Source organism: Haliotis cracherodii, unplaced genomic scaffold (genome assembly GCF_022045235.1).
Source record: "Haliotis cracherodii isolate W230 unplaced genomic scaffold, xgHalCrac1.p SCAF_1, whole genome shotgun sequence".
NCBI classification, from domain to species: Eukaryota; Metazoa; Mollusca; class Gastropoda; order Lepetellida; family Haliotidae; genus Haliotis; species Haliotis cracherodii.
Genome location: NW_027266264.1, coordinates 60,697,842 through 60,715,710, shown reverse-complemented (window position 1 = coordinate 60,715,710; position 17,869 = coordinate 60,697,842). Strand labels below are relative to the sequence as shown.

At 37.7% G+C, this 17,869-nt stretch overlaps 1 protein-coding gene across 1 annotated transcript; it reads right to left on the bottom strand.

Annotated features, from left to right (window-relative positions):
* Window positions 1-663: 663 nt before the first annotated feature.
* Window positions 664-9,505, bottom strand: LOC139466673 (organic anion transporter 3-like). The gene is made up of 10 exons (XM_071248290.1): window positions 9,355-9,505; window positions 8,979-9,151; window positions 8,584-8,814; window positions 8,053-8,255; window positions 6,153-6,428; window positions 4,505-4,639; window positions 2,941-3,026; window positions 2,425-2,542; window positions 1,624-1,696; window positions 664-1,427 (listed from the first exon to the last, which is right to left on the bottom strand). The coding sequence occupies exons 1-10, from the start codon at window positions 9,503-9,505 to the stop codon at window positions 1,272-1,274; spliced, it is 1,602 nt and encodes a 533-aa protein (XP_071104391.1). The 3' UTR covers window positions 664-1,271.
* Window positions 9,506-17,869: the final 8,364 nt, after the last annotated feature.

Below are 17,869 nucleotides of genomic sequence, written 5' to 3'. Positions count from 1 at the left end.
TGTCAACATTTCACAACATGCGAGGTACAATCGAGCATGATCTTGCCACAAACTTCAAAGAGCGCCATACGACTCTTACAAAAAAGTTGTTTGATCAGGGTTACATCATTAAACATGTGGAGGATATTCTCCAATTTGACAAAAATAATGTCCGCTGCGATTGCCTTTTGTGACTTTACCACCGTTGTATCACACAGGTTGTTCAGATGAACACCTGACTTACCTTTCAATGGTGCTTAATACGGATGCCACCTCTGGGGCGGTCACGCTCACCTGTTCTCATAAACTTGGAAACATTAATTTTCTATTTAATAGTGATTAATAAACACGCGCTTATGATATAGTCGGATTGGTCCAATGACTTGACTTTCAGCAGAGAGTTCTTATGAATATGAAAAGAGTTTTGTCGTTCATGTTACCTAATATGGCTAACACAAATCTTCTTTCCTATTGTAACAACCCAAGGAATGATGCACCATTCACCATTCTTACGTCAGTCCCTGACCAATATGATGTTATAAACATGAACATGTAGGTCGGTTCAGGTATGCATCTTTATTTGACTGTCGATGTCTATACACATTTAATATTAACAATGAATATGGCAAAAAAATGCATAACATAATAAATCATAACTTCGAAGTACGTATCATGCCTATTTTCTTTCATCTAAGTCTAAAGATTGTTCATATTATAATCTTTTGAAGAGTGTTGAATTAATATTTAATTTTCTGAATTTTATCTTTGTCAACATTATAATTGTATGAGCACTGATTGTTCAACATAGTGTGTTGCCTACATCTAGTAAGTGTGTGGGTGAGGAAGAGTCCGAGTGAGCATTGTTTATAATCGTATGTCTTCCCATCAATTTCATCCGAAATTAATTTTAGTTCCTTTTGATTACTTTTGTCAACAATCTTCGCGTCTAGATGACCTGCTTATTTTTTATCAGTTCGATGTCTTTTCCAAGAGCAGGAATATAACATCTTTCCTTCTAGTGACGTAGAAATGCCGGTTTTACTTCAATACCTGTGGGTTGGTTTAGGTATACATGTCTGTTTGACTGTCTTTACACACATTTTACTGAAATGGATATGGAAAACAATAATTGCATAACATAACCGTAAGCTCGAATTAAGTAGCACGCCTACTTTCTGAGGACTGTTCATGTTGACGATCCTTTGAAAGAGTTTTTGAGTTGTCCGCACCTGGGATATATCTTGATCTATTTATTGTTCGAAGGCGTACAGCTTGGTTTCATTGGGACAGTGTTAACCTCTTGCAGGCGCTTTATCCCATGTCTTGACGTCCTCTATTGTCTGCGGCAGTTCTCGCCCCTCTGGTTCAGGGAGAAAATAATTGAGCGCTGCTGTTATCAAACAGGCTACCCCGAATATAGTTCCTGGAGCCCATGGTGCAACGGCTGCCTGAAATAACACAATGGAGGGTTATTTTCATATTTATCATGCTTCATGCATGATGATATGACACTGTTCTATGACCACGGTAATGTTTGCCGATGATTTCGGAAGGGCAATTTTATTAAGGGTTTCTGATTTACACATTTGGATTATGTAAGAAACATTGAGGTTACATTGTGTACGTAATTATAAAGTAACTTACAAGAATGGATATAAAAGGCGCGATCATCCCTCCAACCCTAGCAGCCGTGGAACCAGCACCCATACCGGCCGATCTGCCAAACAGATTAGTAGCATATGTTAACATGATGCAGTGCATATTTCACAAATGAATTATGAAAGTAGGGATAGGTCATATAACGAAAGGTCTGTGAGATATACAGGAAATTGTAATGAATTATATTTCGATATTCGTATGATACATGACAATATTTTGCTTTTATGTGTTTTGACGATTCCTTATATTTATTTCAACAGTGAAACCCTTAGAAAGGAAATGATAAGCCAATTCGAGAGTTAGAAAAATAACAAAGTGGTATCGACAGCAGAAGCCATGACATTTCTGATCACATGACGCCATGTCGATAATGACCGTGGTTTAATGCCGCTTTGGTGGGTGTTAGCTATATAGGAGATGGAATGAGAAGTCGCGTTAATGCCTGCTCTCAAAACCTGGGTAAAAGGCGAATAAAGCCGGAGTGATTCAGATGGATATTTCATAATGGCGTTTTTTAAATACCGTTTTTTAATTCTTGAAACTACTTAAAAGGTTATGAAATGTTGTTTCTATGGTCAGATGGAATTGCAAATGTCCGTTTGGTTGTAGGATAAATCACATCAGTCGTATGTCCTGCTAACAATCTTCGCTGAAATTTAGGATAGTGTTGGTATCCCGTTCGCTTAGGACGACAATATCAATGTTCTACCTGCTAGAAGGGTTTGTAATAAGAAGGGTATGTAAAACATTTACATTCATTTTATTGTTTCCTGATGTGTAAATTACCTGAGATTAGTCGGATAGATCTCGGGCGCATACACAAACATAGCATTGAAACAGGCACTGTTACCAATTTTCCCCACGAAGGCCAAGGCTGTGGCCGTTACTGATGCTGCTTGTCCAACTGAAAGTCATCAAGTGTTTTGTTTTCATTATTACTTAATTAAGCTGAGCCATGCTTATGAATAAAATATAAAGTATTTTACAAATACAATCAACAAAACACTTTCAATAACCCTACGATTCCGACGATGCCAAAAGCAAGACTAGTGTTTAACATAACATCATGCTATACCAACTCACAGATCGATACGTGGAATATTTTAAATCATGACCTTTACTCAAGAGAATCACCTTGTGATAATTGATCTCTTCTGCATGCACATGGCTATTGGCAAACTTTGAGTCCTTTGAGATGATAGTGCGGGCAAATATTTGCGATTATTTGTCAATTCTTGGGCAATACTTACAGTGAGAAGGAATACACCGCAACACTGTACATTGCTTCGTCAACAAACTCACCCACTAATGCCCGAACTGTTGTAGCCAGAAGAAGACATACACCGGCAAGTACGTGGAAAAACATGAAGAAAAATCTCCTTCCCCACCTTTAAAGTAACAACAATTGGAATTCATTGTTCAGAAACGTGTTATGTGTTACCATTAAGATTTAAGATTGTACTTGATCAATATGTTTCATGTTATTATCAAAGAGACAACTCTTTAGATAGTTGAACATTGTAGGTCCATCCTCCATTATCCAATATATTATATCTCAATATTAGCATAATATATATTCCAGACCCAAAAGCAACCTTAATTTAGTTTTGGAAGCTACTTCACCATCTCCATGTTTCTAATCACCAGCTTAGCACCGAATGTCTCCCTGTAAGGGACTTGAAATCATCAACCAGTTAAACAGACTCTGTGAACAAGAACACGATATCGGTTTATATCATAAGAAACGCCCTCGTACGAACGACGCCCTAAAATGTTTTAAATACATGAGTATGTTATTCAAGGCGTTTTTTGTGTGTAACCATGCAAATGTGTTTACCGGACCACAGTTTGCTTACTGTCTGATAATAGGATGGGTAGGGCTTATGCATTATTGCGCTGAACGATGTCATAGATTTGGTATCGTTCTGGACAAGATTTGTTTGCTTTGATGCTTAAATGAGCAGTCCGTGAATTTTTATTGTTCACCTATATACACGTAACATAAGGGAAGGAAGACTTTATGTGACGAGGAGTTACCATTTGAGACGAGTACTAGCGATGATGCCGAGTGGATCAATCACAAAAGAACAGTATGGTATCGTGACCCAAAACGTATGGCAGTGAATTGGTATTTGTTATGCGACATATAAGTGATGTGATATACTGAATAATCGAAGATGGTGTTTGATCAACATATTGTAAATGAACACACTATGATATAGGTGCATCAATAGGTGCATCAATATATATATATATATATATATATATATATATATATATATATATATATATATATATATATATATATATATATATATATATAAGCTTCGCTCTATTATTGTGTCTTTTGTATAATTATACAGACAATAAGTATCCTATTAGATATTATTTCAGAAAACGAACATATATTTGAAAGGTATAAAATACAAATTAATTGTTCCTTACTACTACTTATTATTTCATTGTCACGCCCTGGCCCTCTCTGCCAAACCAGGACCTTTACACCTGGACATTGCGTTATGTTGCCAGCCTTAATGAATAACGTTCTACATGTATTGTCCATATATCATAGAAATAGGATGTGTCAGTGTATTGTGTTTGTAATATTGAAATACAAACACGCTCTTGGATTGTTTCTAGTTTGTAAACAAACGAAGGCCGAATTGATGTTGTAGAAATATTGTTTCTACCGTGACGAAATAAGTACATCCTAAGTTATCATAACTTGATAGAGGACCTGTCGGAAGGGAATAAAATCGGATTTTCATTTAATATGAGAAAAGGTTAAACTATTAGTGTGTCAATTTGCTCTTTAAAACATTATTGAATTAAACTTCGAATGTGATTCATGATCAGTATTACATACCTTCTTCCGACAAACCAGTTGAGGGGACCTGCTGGTATTTCAGCCAGTGAGTTGAGGAAGAAGTTCAGATATGGGTCTTCACTCAGGGAGGAGGATGTCAGATAGAGGCTGAAGTACGTCAAGCTGTCAACCAACCTGCAACATTGTCACATTGTACCCACATACATTGTCTTATTAATATACAGAGTAAACTAAAATGTTTGAAGCCATTTCACTTATATTCACCTTATATGGCATATTGTAAGTCAGATTCTTTGAGACGAAGTGACTGGTCAAATTCAATCAGGTTTATTGCATGTTAGGTCCCCAGCCCAAAAGAGAAGAAAATAAGTTGTACACATACTTTGTTTTTAATGTAGATTTAACTGCTTTTAATTAAATTTGGAACGAAACGCTCATCGTGAGGTTTCAAAAGCTAAATTTAGCTGTACATTGAACACACAGTATGTATATCTCAATTCTACAAAGACAAGAGAGAATTTGAGCCCTACGACAGAGTTTTGAGTCGGTTGTCTGAATTAAGGAAACCCTGATAATATAAACAAAATATGGCGCAGTATTTGCAAAAATATAGTTTTTTGACACCTTTATACGTCACATATATAAAATGCATTGAAAGTGTGCAGCACATCTGTTTTGTAAACCACAATAGAGTGGGACCCTGCAGAAAACTAAGCAAGCCTTGAAATGTTTTGTCCTAAACCACGTCATTGTTATGATATCATCCGCTCGAATAATACCCCCTTTCGTGCTCTTTGTATCAACACATACTTGAAGTATCGCAGTAACCGCATACCTGCATTTTATAATCTGTAATTATACATATATTTATTCTAAAATGCCTACCGAAAATGGGTGAAAAAGAAGTACTTGTCGGTAAATATTAGCTTTCCTAATAGTGCGGGTGTCAAATCGGCTGTTTCAATCTGAGGTGGTTAAAACGATATGATACCTCTGATAGGCGAATCAGAATCGTGTATATTCCAGATTCATAGTAGAATACCAATTAGCACACAGTGTTAATTAACACGCTTGTGTCATTGGTTACACATTAGAGGGATATTGACGGACATCATGAGACGCATTAGCGGTATAATTTAGTGATACAGATCCTCAGTTTGGTTAAGATTTAGTGTATTGGTGATGAAAATATATTGACACGTGGGCTATTTTTTACAATCGAAACATGATTATACATAATCCATGAGACAAAAGTACTTACTCTGGCGTAAAGTTTGGAATAATGATTCAAATATTAGGATAATTTTTATGATGACACTACATGCATGTATAAAGTACTATGGAGACATATGTAACAAACAAATTTGTACTAAATCATGCCACTCGAAATTGCAGGTCATTAACGACAATATGATGCCATCGACAACCATACATAGATCATGCGGTTCCTTTGCAACAATATGTACCTATATCTCAGGATCCACATTTAAGGGGGCTAAGTGTCAGCTTGGCTTATGCAAATTCAATTTTTTGTCCTATATCTTCCTCTTCCAGTGGAACAATGAATGGCTACCCACAATGATGGGTTAATCATATATTGTCCTAACTGTTTATCACGTTGGAACCCTGACAACGCCCTTCCCTATAGTGTTAATCCCAACATACAGCTGAATGTCTGCATGCTCACCATGAGAACCACACGACAGCACATATCTTCAACATAAACTTGGTCCGCACCAAGTCAAGGCAGCTGTATTGCACGTGTTCTGTGTTTTCTGATGGCGTTTCCACATATTTTCCTTTGGTGCTGCTCAGTTCAACAGATTCTTTCTTCGTGTCGATACCGGGAAGTTGAATGTTTGTAACGTCAACGCTGTTCATCTTCGCTGCCCTCTTGAACAACACTATGGCTCTTTTGGCCTTCTTGTTCGTGATCAACCATCTCAGGGACTCCCCCAAAAAGCTATGGAAATAGAAACACGTTTGTGTATTGTCTGACATTTATGATTCATATAAGTAAAGTCTGCGTGTCCTTGTCAGACGCTGACTTCTGCATTATCTTGCTTTTGGCCTGTGCTAAAGAGTTAATCACCCTGAGTACATCAATGATGCATTGTGACGTCATTGCCATTGAAGACGTTATCATCGTTATCATTGTCTATTTTATTCATGGCACAGCATGGTGGGCTTTTGGAATGAGGTGTTATATTGTCGTTAATGGTGTTGCTGCACAATACACAGCGCACAGGATCGTGTGACTTCACAAAATCTCTCCACTGATTGAAGAAGACTCTAACTTAAACATGTATTGAAAGCGGAGACTTGTTCTGGTAACACTCAAAATAAGCGGGTGTAGACATACATACATATACATTTAAAAACAATTTGGTTATGCAGTAACCAAAAGATTGTATTTGAAAATGCTCTGATCTGTGTAGGTTTGCAAAGATTGATTGACTGGTACAATAGTCATGGGTCGTGTTAACATCAAGTAGCTGGGGTATGCAACAGATGGCGGGGAAAATTCTTATCACTGGTTTCGCGAAAACAGACAGGACATGTATGAAGTTAAACAAGATATATATAGACATTTTACTTGTATTTTCAATACCAATATTACATGTGTTTGCCTCGTTTTTTACACCACAATATCTTCATTTGCAGTTCTGATAGTTACTGAATCATTCCCAGATTCTCTGTTTTTAAACTGTTCTCTAATTATATCAGGATCTCAGTCACAATTGGCCAAAAGAGCTCCAATGGCTTCCTGTTCTTGTTTTTCTGTTATATATATTGTTACAAGTTTTCTCCATGCCTCCATGCTGGTATGTGAGTTGCGAGAATGAGACAAAGTGTTCTTTGTGAATCAAGGGAAAGGATAAGCCCGCTAAATGCATTAGCCTTGTCTACAAGATGGTCAGACCTTCCTGTGGATGATGGATCAGACCCCGCAAGGAGACAATAATTGACAGGGACAACTGTTGATTTCAGTAATAAGTAAATAAGAAAATATAAAGATAAACTGACATTTTGCATCATTGACAATTTATAGATCAAAGCAATATCAGATGGTCCTATTAGCCTGGCAGAAACTGGAAATTGGAAATATAAACATGGATGCTTTATCTACATAGGGCGTTTGTATACAGCTCTCATTTGAGCGATTTTCAAAGTTGGTACTGTAAAAGGGAAAATTTGTAATGCTCTGTGTTCTTGAATTGAGTGAGTGAGTGAGTTGGGTTTAACGCCGCTTTTTACAGTATTCCAGTTATATCGCGGCGTGTCAGCTTAATGTGGGAGGAAAGCCCGAAGTGATGCAGGTCTCAGACGTTTACCACTTCGGTGAAACCGACGAGCACGGGTATGGTGCTGACAAACCTCGAAACATAATCGGGGCGAACCGTGTGTACTTGAAGATCCGAACACAAGACTGTATATTCAGGGACATTCCAACGTAAGCAATATTAGCTCCTCCAAGCAATATTAGTGCACCTTTTAGCAGTATGTTTTAAAGCAATTTTTAAAAACACATTCATTTTTTCCTTAAACCTTTCAACAAATATGGATATAAACAAATCTGAACTCACAAGATCTGTAGAAGGACATTAATGGACACTGAAACGAAACAGAGTTGCAGAGTTCTCCAGTCCATATCACGTAGCAAGTAGGCTGTCCCTGTGAGGAGTACCGTTGAGATACTCCACGATAAGGTATAGAATGCGGACAGTTCAATACGTCTGTTTCTTGGGAACGTCTCCATTAGCATAGTGTATGTGCACACAACAATGCCCTGGAACAACAGAAAGACTGATATTAGTCATTGCACTGGCAATGATGCTGAGTGCCATTTTAATCCATCAGAATAATATGGAATTTGAATAACAAAATGGTGACACATCTATCACTTACAATAATGGTTCCGTGTTGTTGTACATCTTATACATGTCATACATAAAGGCCCGACAAAAGCTACAACTACATATATGTAGGTTTGAAAGATGGAATGAAGATGTTTGTATTTCAGTGTGCATGACATCATTTGTCAAACGTTATCAACTGAACTGATGCAAATGCTTATACAACTGTAGCATGGAAACATAAACCAGTGAAACGTTTACCTGTTGAAAAATGCCATTCAACAATCTCAGAGCAGAAAAAGCTGCGATATTCGGGGAGAAGGCTAAAGCAAGACCGGCGCCGGTTGTTAATAAATGTGACACAACCAGGAACGGTTTCCTCCCAAATTTGTCCGACATCACCGAGACAGTTGCTGCGCCAATTCCCTGCCCCACGATGAAGAGAGACTGTGGGAGGCGGGCGAAGAAGACATCCCCACACACAAGATCCCACTATTAAAAAAACAAAAACTGTTTAGCTTATATAACTCGTTTGTGTGTCTTTTCTTTGGCTTACAACTTTGATGCTAGTTCATTTATGAAACAAGCATTACATTGTATGTGTTGGTTATAGTCGATGTAATGAATTGTAATTAAAGTGTGAAAATACACCTTACCTCCGACACAATGGAATGATCTTTCTGCACATCATATGTCCAGGCACTACAAGTATGTGTTGAGGTGACGTTGGTGGTGGTGTTTTGTACTGACACGTCACAGGTGCCGTAGTTAGTGTTGGTGTTGTTGCCATAAAGCGGAGTCACTTCACACTGTTGTTTCACGGTCTGCGCTGTTGAATAATGCATTGCGATGTAAACCCTGCGTCAATATAACCATTCTCTTATTAGACTGCCAATGTCATTTGTATTTAAAGCGAATGATTTTATTCATGATTGTGTTATATATTTCTAATGAATGTTTTCATTGACTTCAATCGATATCCATTACCAGACATGGAAGCTATGGTCTTGTTATTTGAAGGAACAAACATACCGATGAATACGAAGTTGAGGAGATGGAAGCAAACTGACATATTTCCAATAGCAAGTAGAAGAGCTTGAAACAGCTGATAGCGTCCCAGACTGCCAAGTAGTTCTAGGATACTGTCAATAGTTCTCGGGGTGTCCTGTTTAACGTCGGCCATTTTCAAAACTCTGAAACAAAGCTGATGATCAGTACTCTATGTATTTAACAGATAACTAAAATGACGCAAACACAAGGACACTGATATGAAATGATTCTGACCAACCAAGGCACAAAGTCTGGAAGACCATGAGATTCGAACCCACGATTTTTGGTCCTGACACAGCGACGTTCGCCACCTAAAACGACAAAGCCGTCCAACGACACGAGTCCTTAAATAACTCTGAAAATATACACACTTTATCCATCATAATGTTTGAATGCTATTTACATGCATATTTCTGATATATGAAGCTGCATTATATTAAACTATTGGGCAGTATATTTTTGCTAATTCAGTTTGTTTTATATGTCAGGGGGTTTATAAGCCCTAGCTTGGGGATAGATTTGTGACTGGTTCCGTTTTACACTGATGCTAATCTTGCTAAGGGAATCGAAATACTTTATTTACATCTTAGGGCTTTGTTACCAGTAGCACCGAACGAGTAGTGAACATTTCCTGTTGTCCCTTTACAATCGAAGCGCACCCTTTCAGACGATTTTGTTGTGTTTTCTGTCCACGATGTCCACATACTATTATGGTGAGTTTTACACTCCACAATTGTACAAAGTTGTTCAAAATTAGACATGAATGCTCGGTACAGGTTTGAAATAATTTGTCAAATTATATTTTTTTTCAAAGTGTCACACACGACATACATCTAACATATGCTCCCGTCACCGAGTGTGTGTCTTTGTAACTAAATCTATACACACAATAGAGATAGTTGACATAAATCAATTCAAGGAGGCCCATGTATTCCTCGACCGTGTATGTGCATAAACGTGTTAGACGATACCTGTCTGATTTTAAAGCATCAGGTTTTATACCATCAGCCGGAGGCGAGTGAATTGTTTGATAGGCATTACTTAGAAGTTGGCTGATGACAAGGTAGACACAATTTTATGGATAACAACCTTTTTAATACTGTGAAAAGCGCCGTTGTCGCAAGACTGGATTGCATGACAAGGGTATAAGGATCTATACTGAAACGTCGCTTTTCAGAGTATTAAAGACGTTGTTACCAATAAAATTGTGTCTACTTTATCGGGGGCGAGTGGTATAACTTAACGAGGGACCCAGAACCCCAATGTACCCCGAGTGATCCTGCTGCAACGAATTTATCTTACCGATTTTTTTTTGATATGACATTATAAAATAATTCAAATAAATTCAAAATTGATTGAAAACAGCTGTTCGATTCAGTTGAGCTTGCTTGTGCTATAAGGGATTTATTCCGCCTTAAGAAATCCACGTTTCAGCCTGACTTGCTCGTGGCGGGGTATAAGAAATTTATTCACCCGCTAAGAACTGTATTCCTCTCCAAGGCCAGATACACAGTATTTCATCAAGATCACAAATGAGATATTATCATTCTGACATGGAGGTATGACAAGTCCACTTATCGGAAGTTCAAGTACAAAATGCCAATTAATTCTTGTTTATAGGCAGCTTATGCCACATATATAAACGGATTGTTTTGTTATTGTGCGTGAAAGTATTGACAGTTAGGGTCCTTGTAAACGTGACCTTATAACTACTTGTTTATGGAGACACATACATATTGCCAACGATTAATGACAATTTCGTTGAACATAGATATTTCAAGAATTGAATTATCTCAAATTATAATACAAATAAGTCTTCCTCTAAATATATGTGACTCTAAAAGATCCATAATCACTAAATGTATAGACAGCCCAAATAACAGAAATATTTATTTTTTTTATATGATAATAGGAAACGTGGAAGTCTTGAGTGTAATCAGTCCCTGAAAGTCTATTCAATTATGTGGCATTAACGTGATAATGTGGTTCATATTTTCACCTGAACAAGTACCTAGGAGATGTAAACCATACGGCCTCAGCTATGACAAGTATCAAGTACCAAGTATGTGTTTATGTTGCCCAGTGCTTCTCACAATCATGTGTTATCGTTGAATTTGATATCACTCTTAATTGTCTTGTATTCTAATGTCCCGAACTTACATATACTCATCTATCATGTGTATTTTATGCATTTAATTAATTAAAGTATTAATCATAGTACATATAAAGTATATATGCTGTACTATAAATGTTTCATGTATAACTTCACGTGTGGTCTTGACTGAATATTTATATTCTCATGCTCTGTGATGTACATCAAATTCCTGAACAAGTAAAAAAGCTATTATTATTATTATTATTAATATTATTTACAGATTAAAATAAAAAAATGCAGCAAAGAGGGGTTGGGTGATCCTGGCACAGTCAGGCTGGTTAGGTTCATCATCAGCTTATGGCCCTTGTCCCCTCTACACGCAGCCAAGACATCGAATGGGACTTCTCCCAGGAAGCGCTGCCTAGTCAAACCCACCCAGAACTTTTCGGAGAATGTGAAGACTCCCCAATACTGCAGCCTTCTGCATTACCCAGATTGTCAGAAGGGCTGTATTCCTGGTCGCGAACCCGGGTACTCTCCCAATGTCAGTCAACAGATTGGGAGGTACCAAACCTAAGGCACCGAGAACAATGGGGAGTCGGACAACTTGGCACTTGGTACTTGGGATGCAAGCGTGACATTTCGAAAGCGAGGTTCCCATATTTGCCATGTTTTTCCTGAATCTTGTCAATCACATAAGTGTCAAAAGGGACAGAAAAAAATCAATGATATAAATGGTTTCTTTGGATTTATCAAAAAGGACAAGATCAGGTTTGTTGGCCTGGATACGTCTAAGGCTGTATACGGGCCTATTCCAAAGGACTTTGTATTTATCATTTTCCATGACGACCTCTACATATTCCGGGTTGTAGCATATATGAACCTCTGTGTCAAAACCACAAGCATGACGAAGACGGTAATAAAATGATCGAGCCACGCCATCATGTCGCTTAAGATACTGTGTCTGTGCCAAAGCTGGACATCCTCTGACAATGTGTTGGACTGTCTCATTAAATTCATTACATAATCTACATTTCATATTCACATTTTGATACAAAATCACACATTGACGGTTTCGAGTGGGAAGTGACTGGTCCTGAGCAGCAAACAGAAAGTCTTGTTTCACTTTTCAGGCCAGTCGAAGGACTCTGCAAGGTTGTTCACCTTCTCAACACACTGCAAATAACTTGATGTAGTGGTCGTTCAGATAGCCTGTCCATGAAAAACTGAGCCGACTTGATATGGCACTTCACTTGGTTGACACTCATTTCTGTACCATCAAGCAGTACAGAACCATCAACATAATCAACCCTGACATTGAGATTAGACATTTTAGAAAACTGTGGAATGCCTTGTTTTCACTATTTTTATTGTTGTTATTATTATCATTACTATTAGCGAGATGCCCTGCGAAAATTTGGGTTGGAATTAGTCTTCGGAAACCCATGCATATCGCAAGAGTCTCGCTGAAATGGTTGGTGCATGAATCCTGATGTGAATTACTGGATTGTCTGGATTGACTCGATTTTTTACAGACCGCCGTCATAGAGCTGGACTTTGCGAGCTGCGTTGAAGTCACTTGACAATAGTCGAGTTTGAACAAGACAGAACAAGCAACTATCCACTACGTCGATACACGATGAAACTATTCAGACATGTAAAAGGGAGAGAGAGAGAGAGAGAGAGAGAGAGAGAGAGAGAGAGAGAGAGAGAGAGAGAGAGAGAGAGAGAGAGAGAGAGAGAGAGATTCCGCAGGTCACACCATTCTTTTATCATTGATATCATTTGAAAAAAAAGGGTTCTATTGAATACCTTTAAAATATTACATACCCTAAGGTTGAGGTTGAGGTCGCAGGAACAGTGTCTAGTGCGGTGCTACTTCGTCCATTGCTTGTATTGAAAGTACATAAACGTGTCCTCAGAATACAGGTGTAAATTTCCGCTCGTTCTGCAGTTATAATCTGGGTTAGGTCAAATTTACCCCTTACACGTTGGAGCACAGATAAGCTACATTAATAAATCAACCACTCAGATGATAAGGTATATGACTTTGTACTACCCATGTGTCATAGCAGGGCAGACTAACTCTGTTATACAGTATCAGTGGTTGTTTCGGTAATAATAGACAAAGAAACTGATTTAATCTGATGACTTGATGAAGATAACAGTCACACTGAGTGAAAGTCACAAAAGGCAGCCATTCCTCGAAACAAATACAGCTACCACAAATACTGTCTTTCCTTCATTAACGTTTAGTTGGGCCAAGAGCACATTGGTGTACCATAAAGTATCTGCCAGAAATTCCTGTTTGAATGTCTATTGTCGAGTTAATTGATATACAAAGTACATATATTCAACTGAGACACCGAATGTAGGTATACCCGGCAGATTGTTTGCTTAAGAAGACAATACTCGTTCGTGCATTTTTCAAACGTTCAAAGATCTCAATGCAGACTTTTGAACAAATACGTCAAAACGCCTACAACCCAAACCATATCGAGACAGTTATAGCTGGCAGACATTCGAAATGTTCTATGTTCAGTCGTTGTGTTTATGTCGGATAGCCCAGTGATCGTGCAACCTACATAGGTACCGAGCAGTATTGCTGAAATAATGCTAAAAGCGACATATACAAATGGTAGTTGATAATTTGAAATCCTTAAAGGAATCATCCGTCATTATTTGGAACCTGAAAAAGTGTCGGATAATAATATGTCGGAGAAAACAGCATTTTAAATGAGATAATTCATAACATTTTCGTACGTGGCAACCCAATATAAAACACAATCATATTGTTGTAAGAACAAACGACACATATGAATTTAAATGTTGTGTTGACGAATTCGCCTGGTGATCAGCGCAACTGCCCCCCCCCCACCCCCCCCCCCCCCCCCCCTCCAACAGTGCTGTGCAGATTTTCATGTATTGTCCAATCTATGACGATTTACGTTATATCCTTTTTTCATCATGCATCGTACATAAAGCGGTCATTTTATAGTTTATCACATTTAGAACAATTTATATGTTTAATATCAAGTGACAATCTGCAAACCTTTTGATATTCTTTCTACGGGTGTTCATTCACATTTCAATGGCATTTCCCTGAAAGTACAGATTGATCTAATCTTTAAGCGAACATCGACATGTTTTTATGGTGTGGTCATGTGGTTGACGTTGAATTTGCCCATGGAACCAGGAAAACTTGGAATTGCAATTGGACGGATGTTGGATTTCACAGAGTCTACTGTGTGTATGTAATGTACAGCCTAATTGTACATTATGTTCATGGTGCATTTTCATAGTGTATCGAATTCCATGTAGATAACACTCTCTGTTTGTGTCACAAACCTTGAACCTGATAAAAACTATACTGTAAAAAGGGTTTTCGTAAAAGAATAACACACTACCTTTGTATCTTATATGTTGTTTTTTTCCCAAAATTGACGAATACGAAAACAGCAATACCAATAAGCCCGAGGTACGACCACGATTGAGCCTTCGAATTAGTGTTCTATACATAGTCCTGTTGTGTGCTTGCAACATATTCTTAATGCACGGCCGCATATTTTAAATTCAATTATAACCAAAGATGAATAATAATCCGAGACAGTAACCAAGGGTTAGCTGAAAACCATCAAAAATGTTTCTAACTGCCGGATGTATCATCATCATCATCATCATCATAACATCACCGTGAGAATCCTATAGGTAGTACGCTAAATCTAAACAACACGGACGTGTACATGTACCTTTATCGTAGAGGCAGCGCGGGTAAACCACTTGAACAAACTTCGTATCAGTGGAAACGCTGGATGAGATGAATTGAACTAACACGTGCTATTTACCCTCAAGTTGGTTTGAAGTGCATATCTGCAGAACAACATTCCAGAAAATATATTTCTACGGAAATATCTGGCAGAATCGTTTTTTCAGAAATCTCCCTTTTTTGGAACAATTATTTTAGAAATGCGAATGAGCAGTAATTCTGTACGATAACATTTGCCTTTGTATTGCAACATAAGGCTCTGTGGTATGTCAATACATTAGCAATGAGACATCATCTTACTTCTATCCTGTTCCAAATGACAGACAATGGACTGATGAGTATAATATGATACAAACATTGCCATTGCATCAACTCACTTGGCTTGAAGTACCTGATGACCTGCACTGGACAAAAATCATGTACAAAATTTACGTCCAGGTACGACGTGTGGCAGTTAACTGAATTATCATTTAAGCATTTTCACCTTTATCCGTGTCAACATCAATTGGCTATTGTCTTCATCGACATAACAAGTACAGGAATACACATGTATTACTACTGGGACCGAACAGTTAAAGGCGACCAGCGGGATCGGGTGATCAGGCTCGGTGACTTGTTTGTACAACTCAGAAAGGTTAGGTTCACTGGGTTAGGCGTGTAATAATCTCTTCTGTGGTAAGGGTCAGAACGTGATGATTTTGGCATTGCTCGTCTTACAATATGACTATCACAATATGTTTTTCGCATCCTATATCACATACAAAAAACATACAGTTGCGAATGTAGCACATTGCGTCAATGGTATTTTCTCTATAAACTGCCATAATAAAAAAGTGATGGTAATCTTTGTATGTACATTAAAATTATGTTAACAAGCAGTATTAGTAGTTATCGTATTAGGTACCCTCAATAATTTCTTGTTTCTCTTTTCAATGACACAAAGCTTTGATGACATCTGTAACAGTGATGACAGCTTCAGTTGGGTAGATTGGTAAATGGCCCATTGAACGGTAACATGTAATACACCACCTTATAGTCATCTTGACAATCCACTCAGTGTCGACAGTTACATGTCAACAGAAGGGAGAAGGACAGAGTAGAAGAAAGGTAGAGGGAAATCATACTGGTACGTATCACGGCTGCACATCATGTTCCAGGTGTTGGTGTACATGTAAACGTAGAATGTTTGAATAAATATCGACACCTTGTACGCATGCCTGTTTCAGTTTAAGTGTATATATTCCATGAAACTATTCTTCATTATTTTGACGCGACAAGATAGCTAAATGCTTGCGATCATGTCTTAATCATTACCTGCGGAAACTCTTTTGAAACACACCTTACAAGAGCCTAACTAATAAGGTCGTATGGTCGTATGGTGCATGTATTAAGTTCAAAACTGCCCATGCTTACAGACTGCATTTGAACCACATACACAAACAGGAAGCATATTTTCAAAGTGACTATTCTCAGTTCATGAAAGTAGACAAAAATGAAGCACCGTGAAGACAGCATATGCACATATCTGGCATATCGGGCTCATCATAGTTTAATTGTGGCCTGAAAATAATCGAGTCTGGGACGGACAACCCAGTGATTATGAGAAACCATCCACGCTGTCGGATCACATTGAGAACCCATCACCACAGTCACCGAGCCTGACCATGCGATCCATTAATTTGCCTCTCACGGGCAACAGCTTCAAAAATGCAACTTAGAGATTATGATAATAATCATAATGATATGGCATATGAGATTCTCCAGATTGGCCAATCGTCTCTAGGTGCACTTAACAAACCGCCTGTCAACACAGACCAGGGTAGCTTCATGACGTTTTTATTGTCCATGGGAGTCAAAAGGAAAGACCATCTCAAAATTAATTTCTGCTGCTAACTGCTGTTTGTATTTGACTCATGATATTTTCATTGGCATGTTGATGACTATTGTCGGCAGTGCATATTTAATGTTTTTGTAAAACGTTTTAACCATAAATATATTCATCTCTGCATGTGAATTGACATGAATAACACAGATAATAAAATAACTTGAAATAGAAATATACATAGACAAGTATTACTGAATACATTATTTAGCATGAATACGGTTATTCTAAACCTTTTAAACACTATGACGATATATCTACGGCAGAATATAACAACTTTGATAATATCAACATTTCAGAAAATAAATAAGCTAAATGATATTTATATATTCTGAGATAATATTAATATCTTGGCAGAAATACGGTATTTTTTAGAACAGTAATTAAAGCCGCCCGTTTGAATACTCGTTTGTGAGCATTGCTCTGCGCATGAGTAAATGAATGTGAATAACAGACTAGTTTTTGACATTGTTACCACTGATCATTTTCGAGAAAATGCCGCGCAAATAGTACCATCCCATTTGTACAGAGAATAACACATTCCCCAGAGGGGGGTATTTTAAATGGATAATTTACCCCATGATACAGATCACAAAGCTAAAATATAACTGTATACGTTCTAATACATTATCTGGGGATATCCTTCGCTATAGGCAATCTCTATCTCAAACTTAAACATAACGTCTTTAGAATATCGACCTTCAAACAAGGTATAAAACCCTATTCTTAATCTAACAATTATACTTTCTATTGA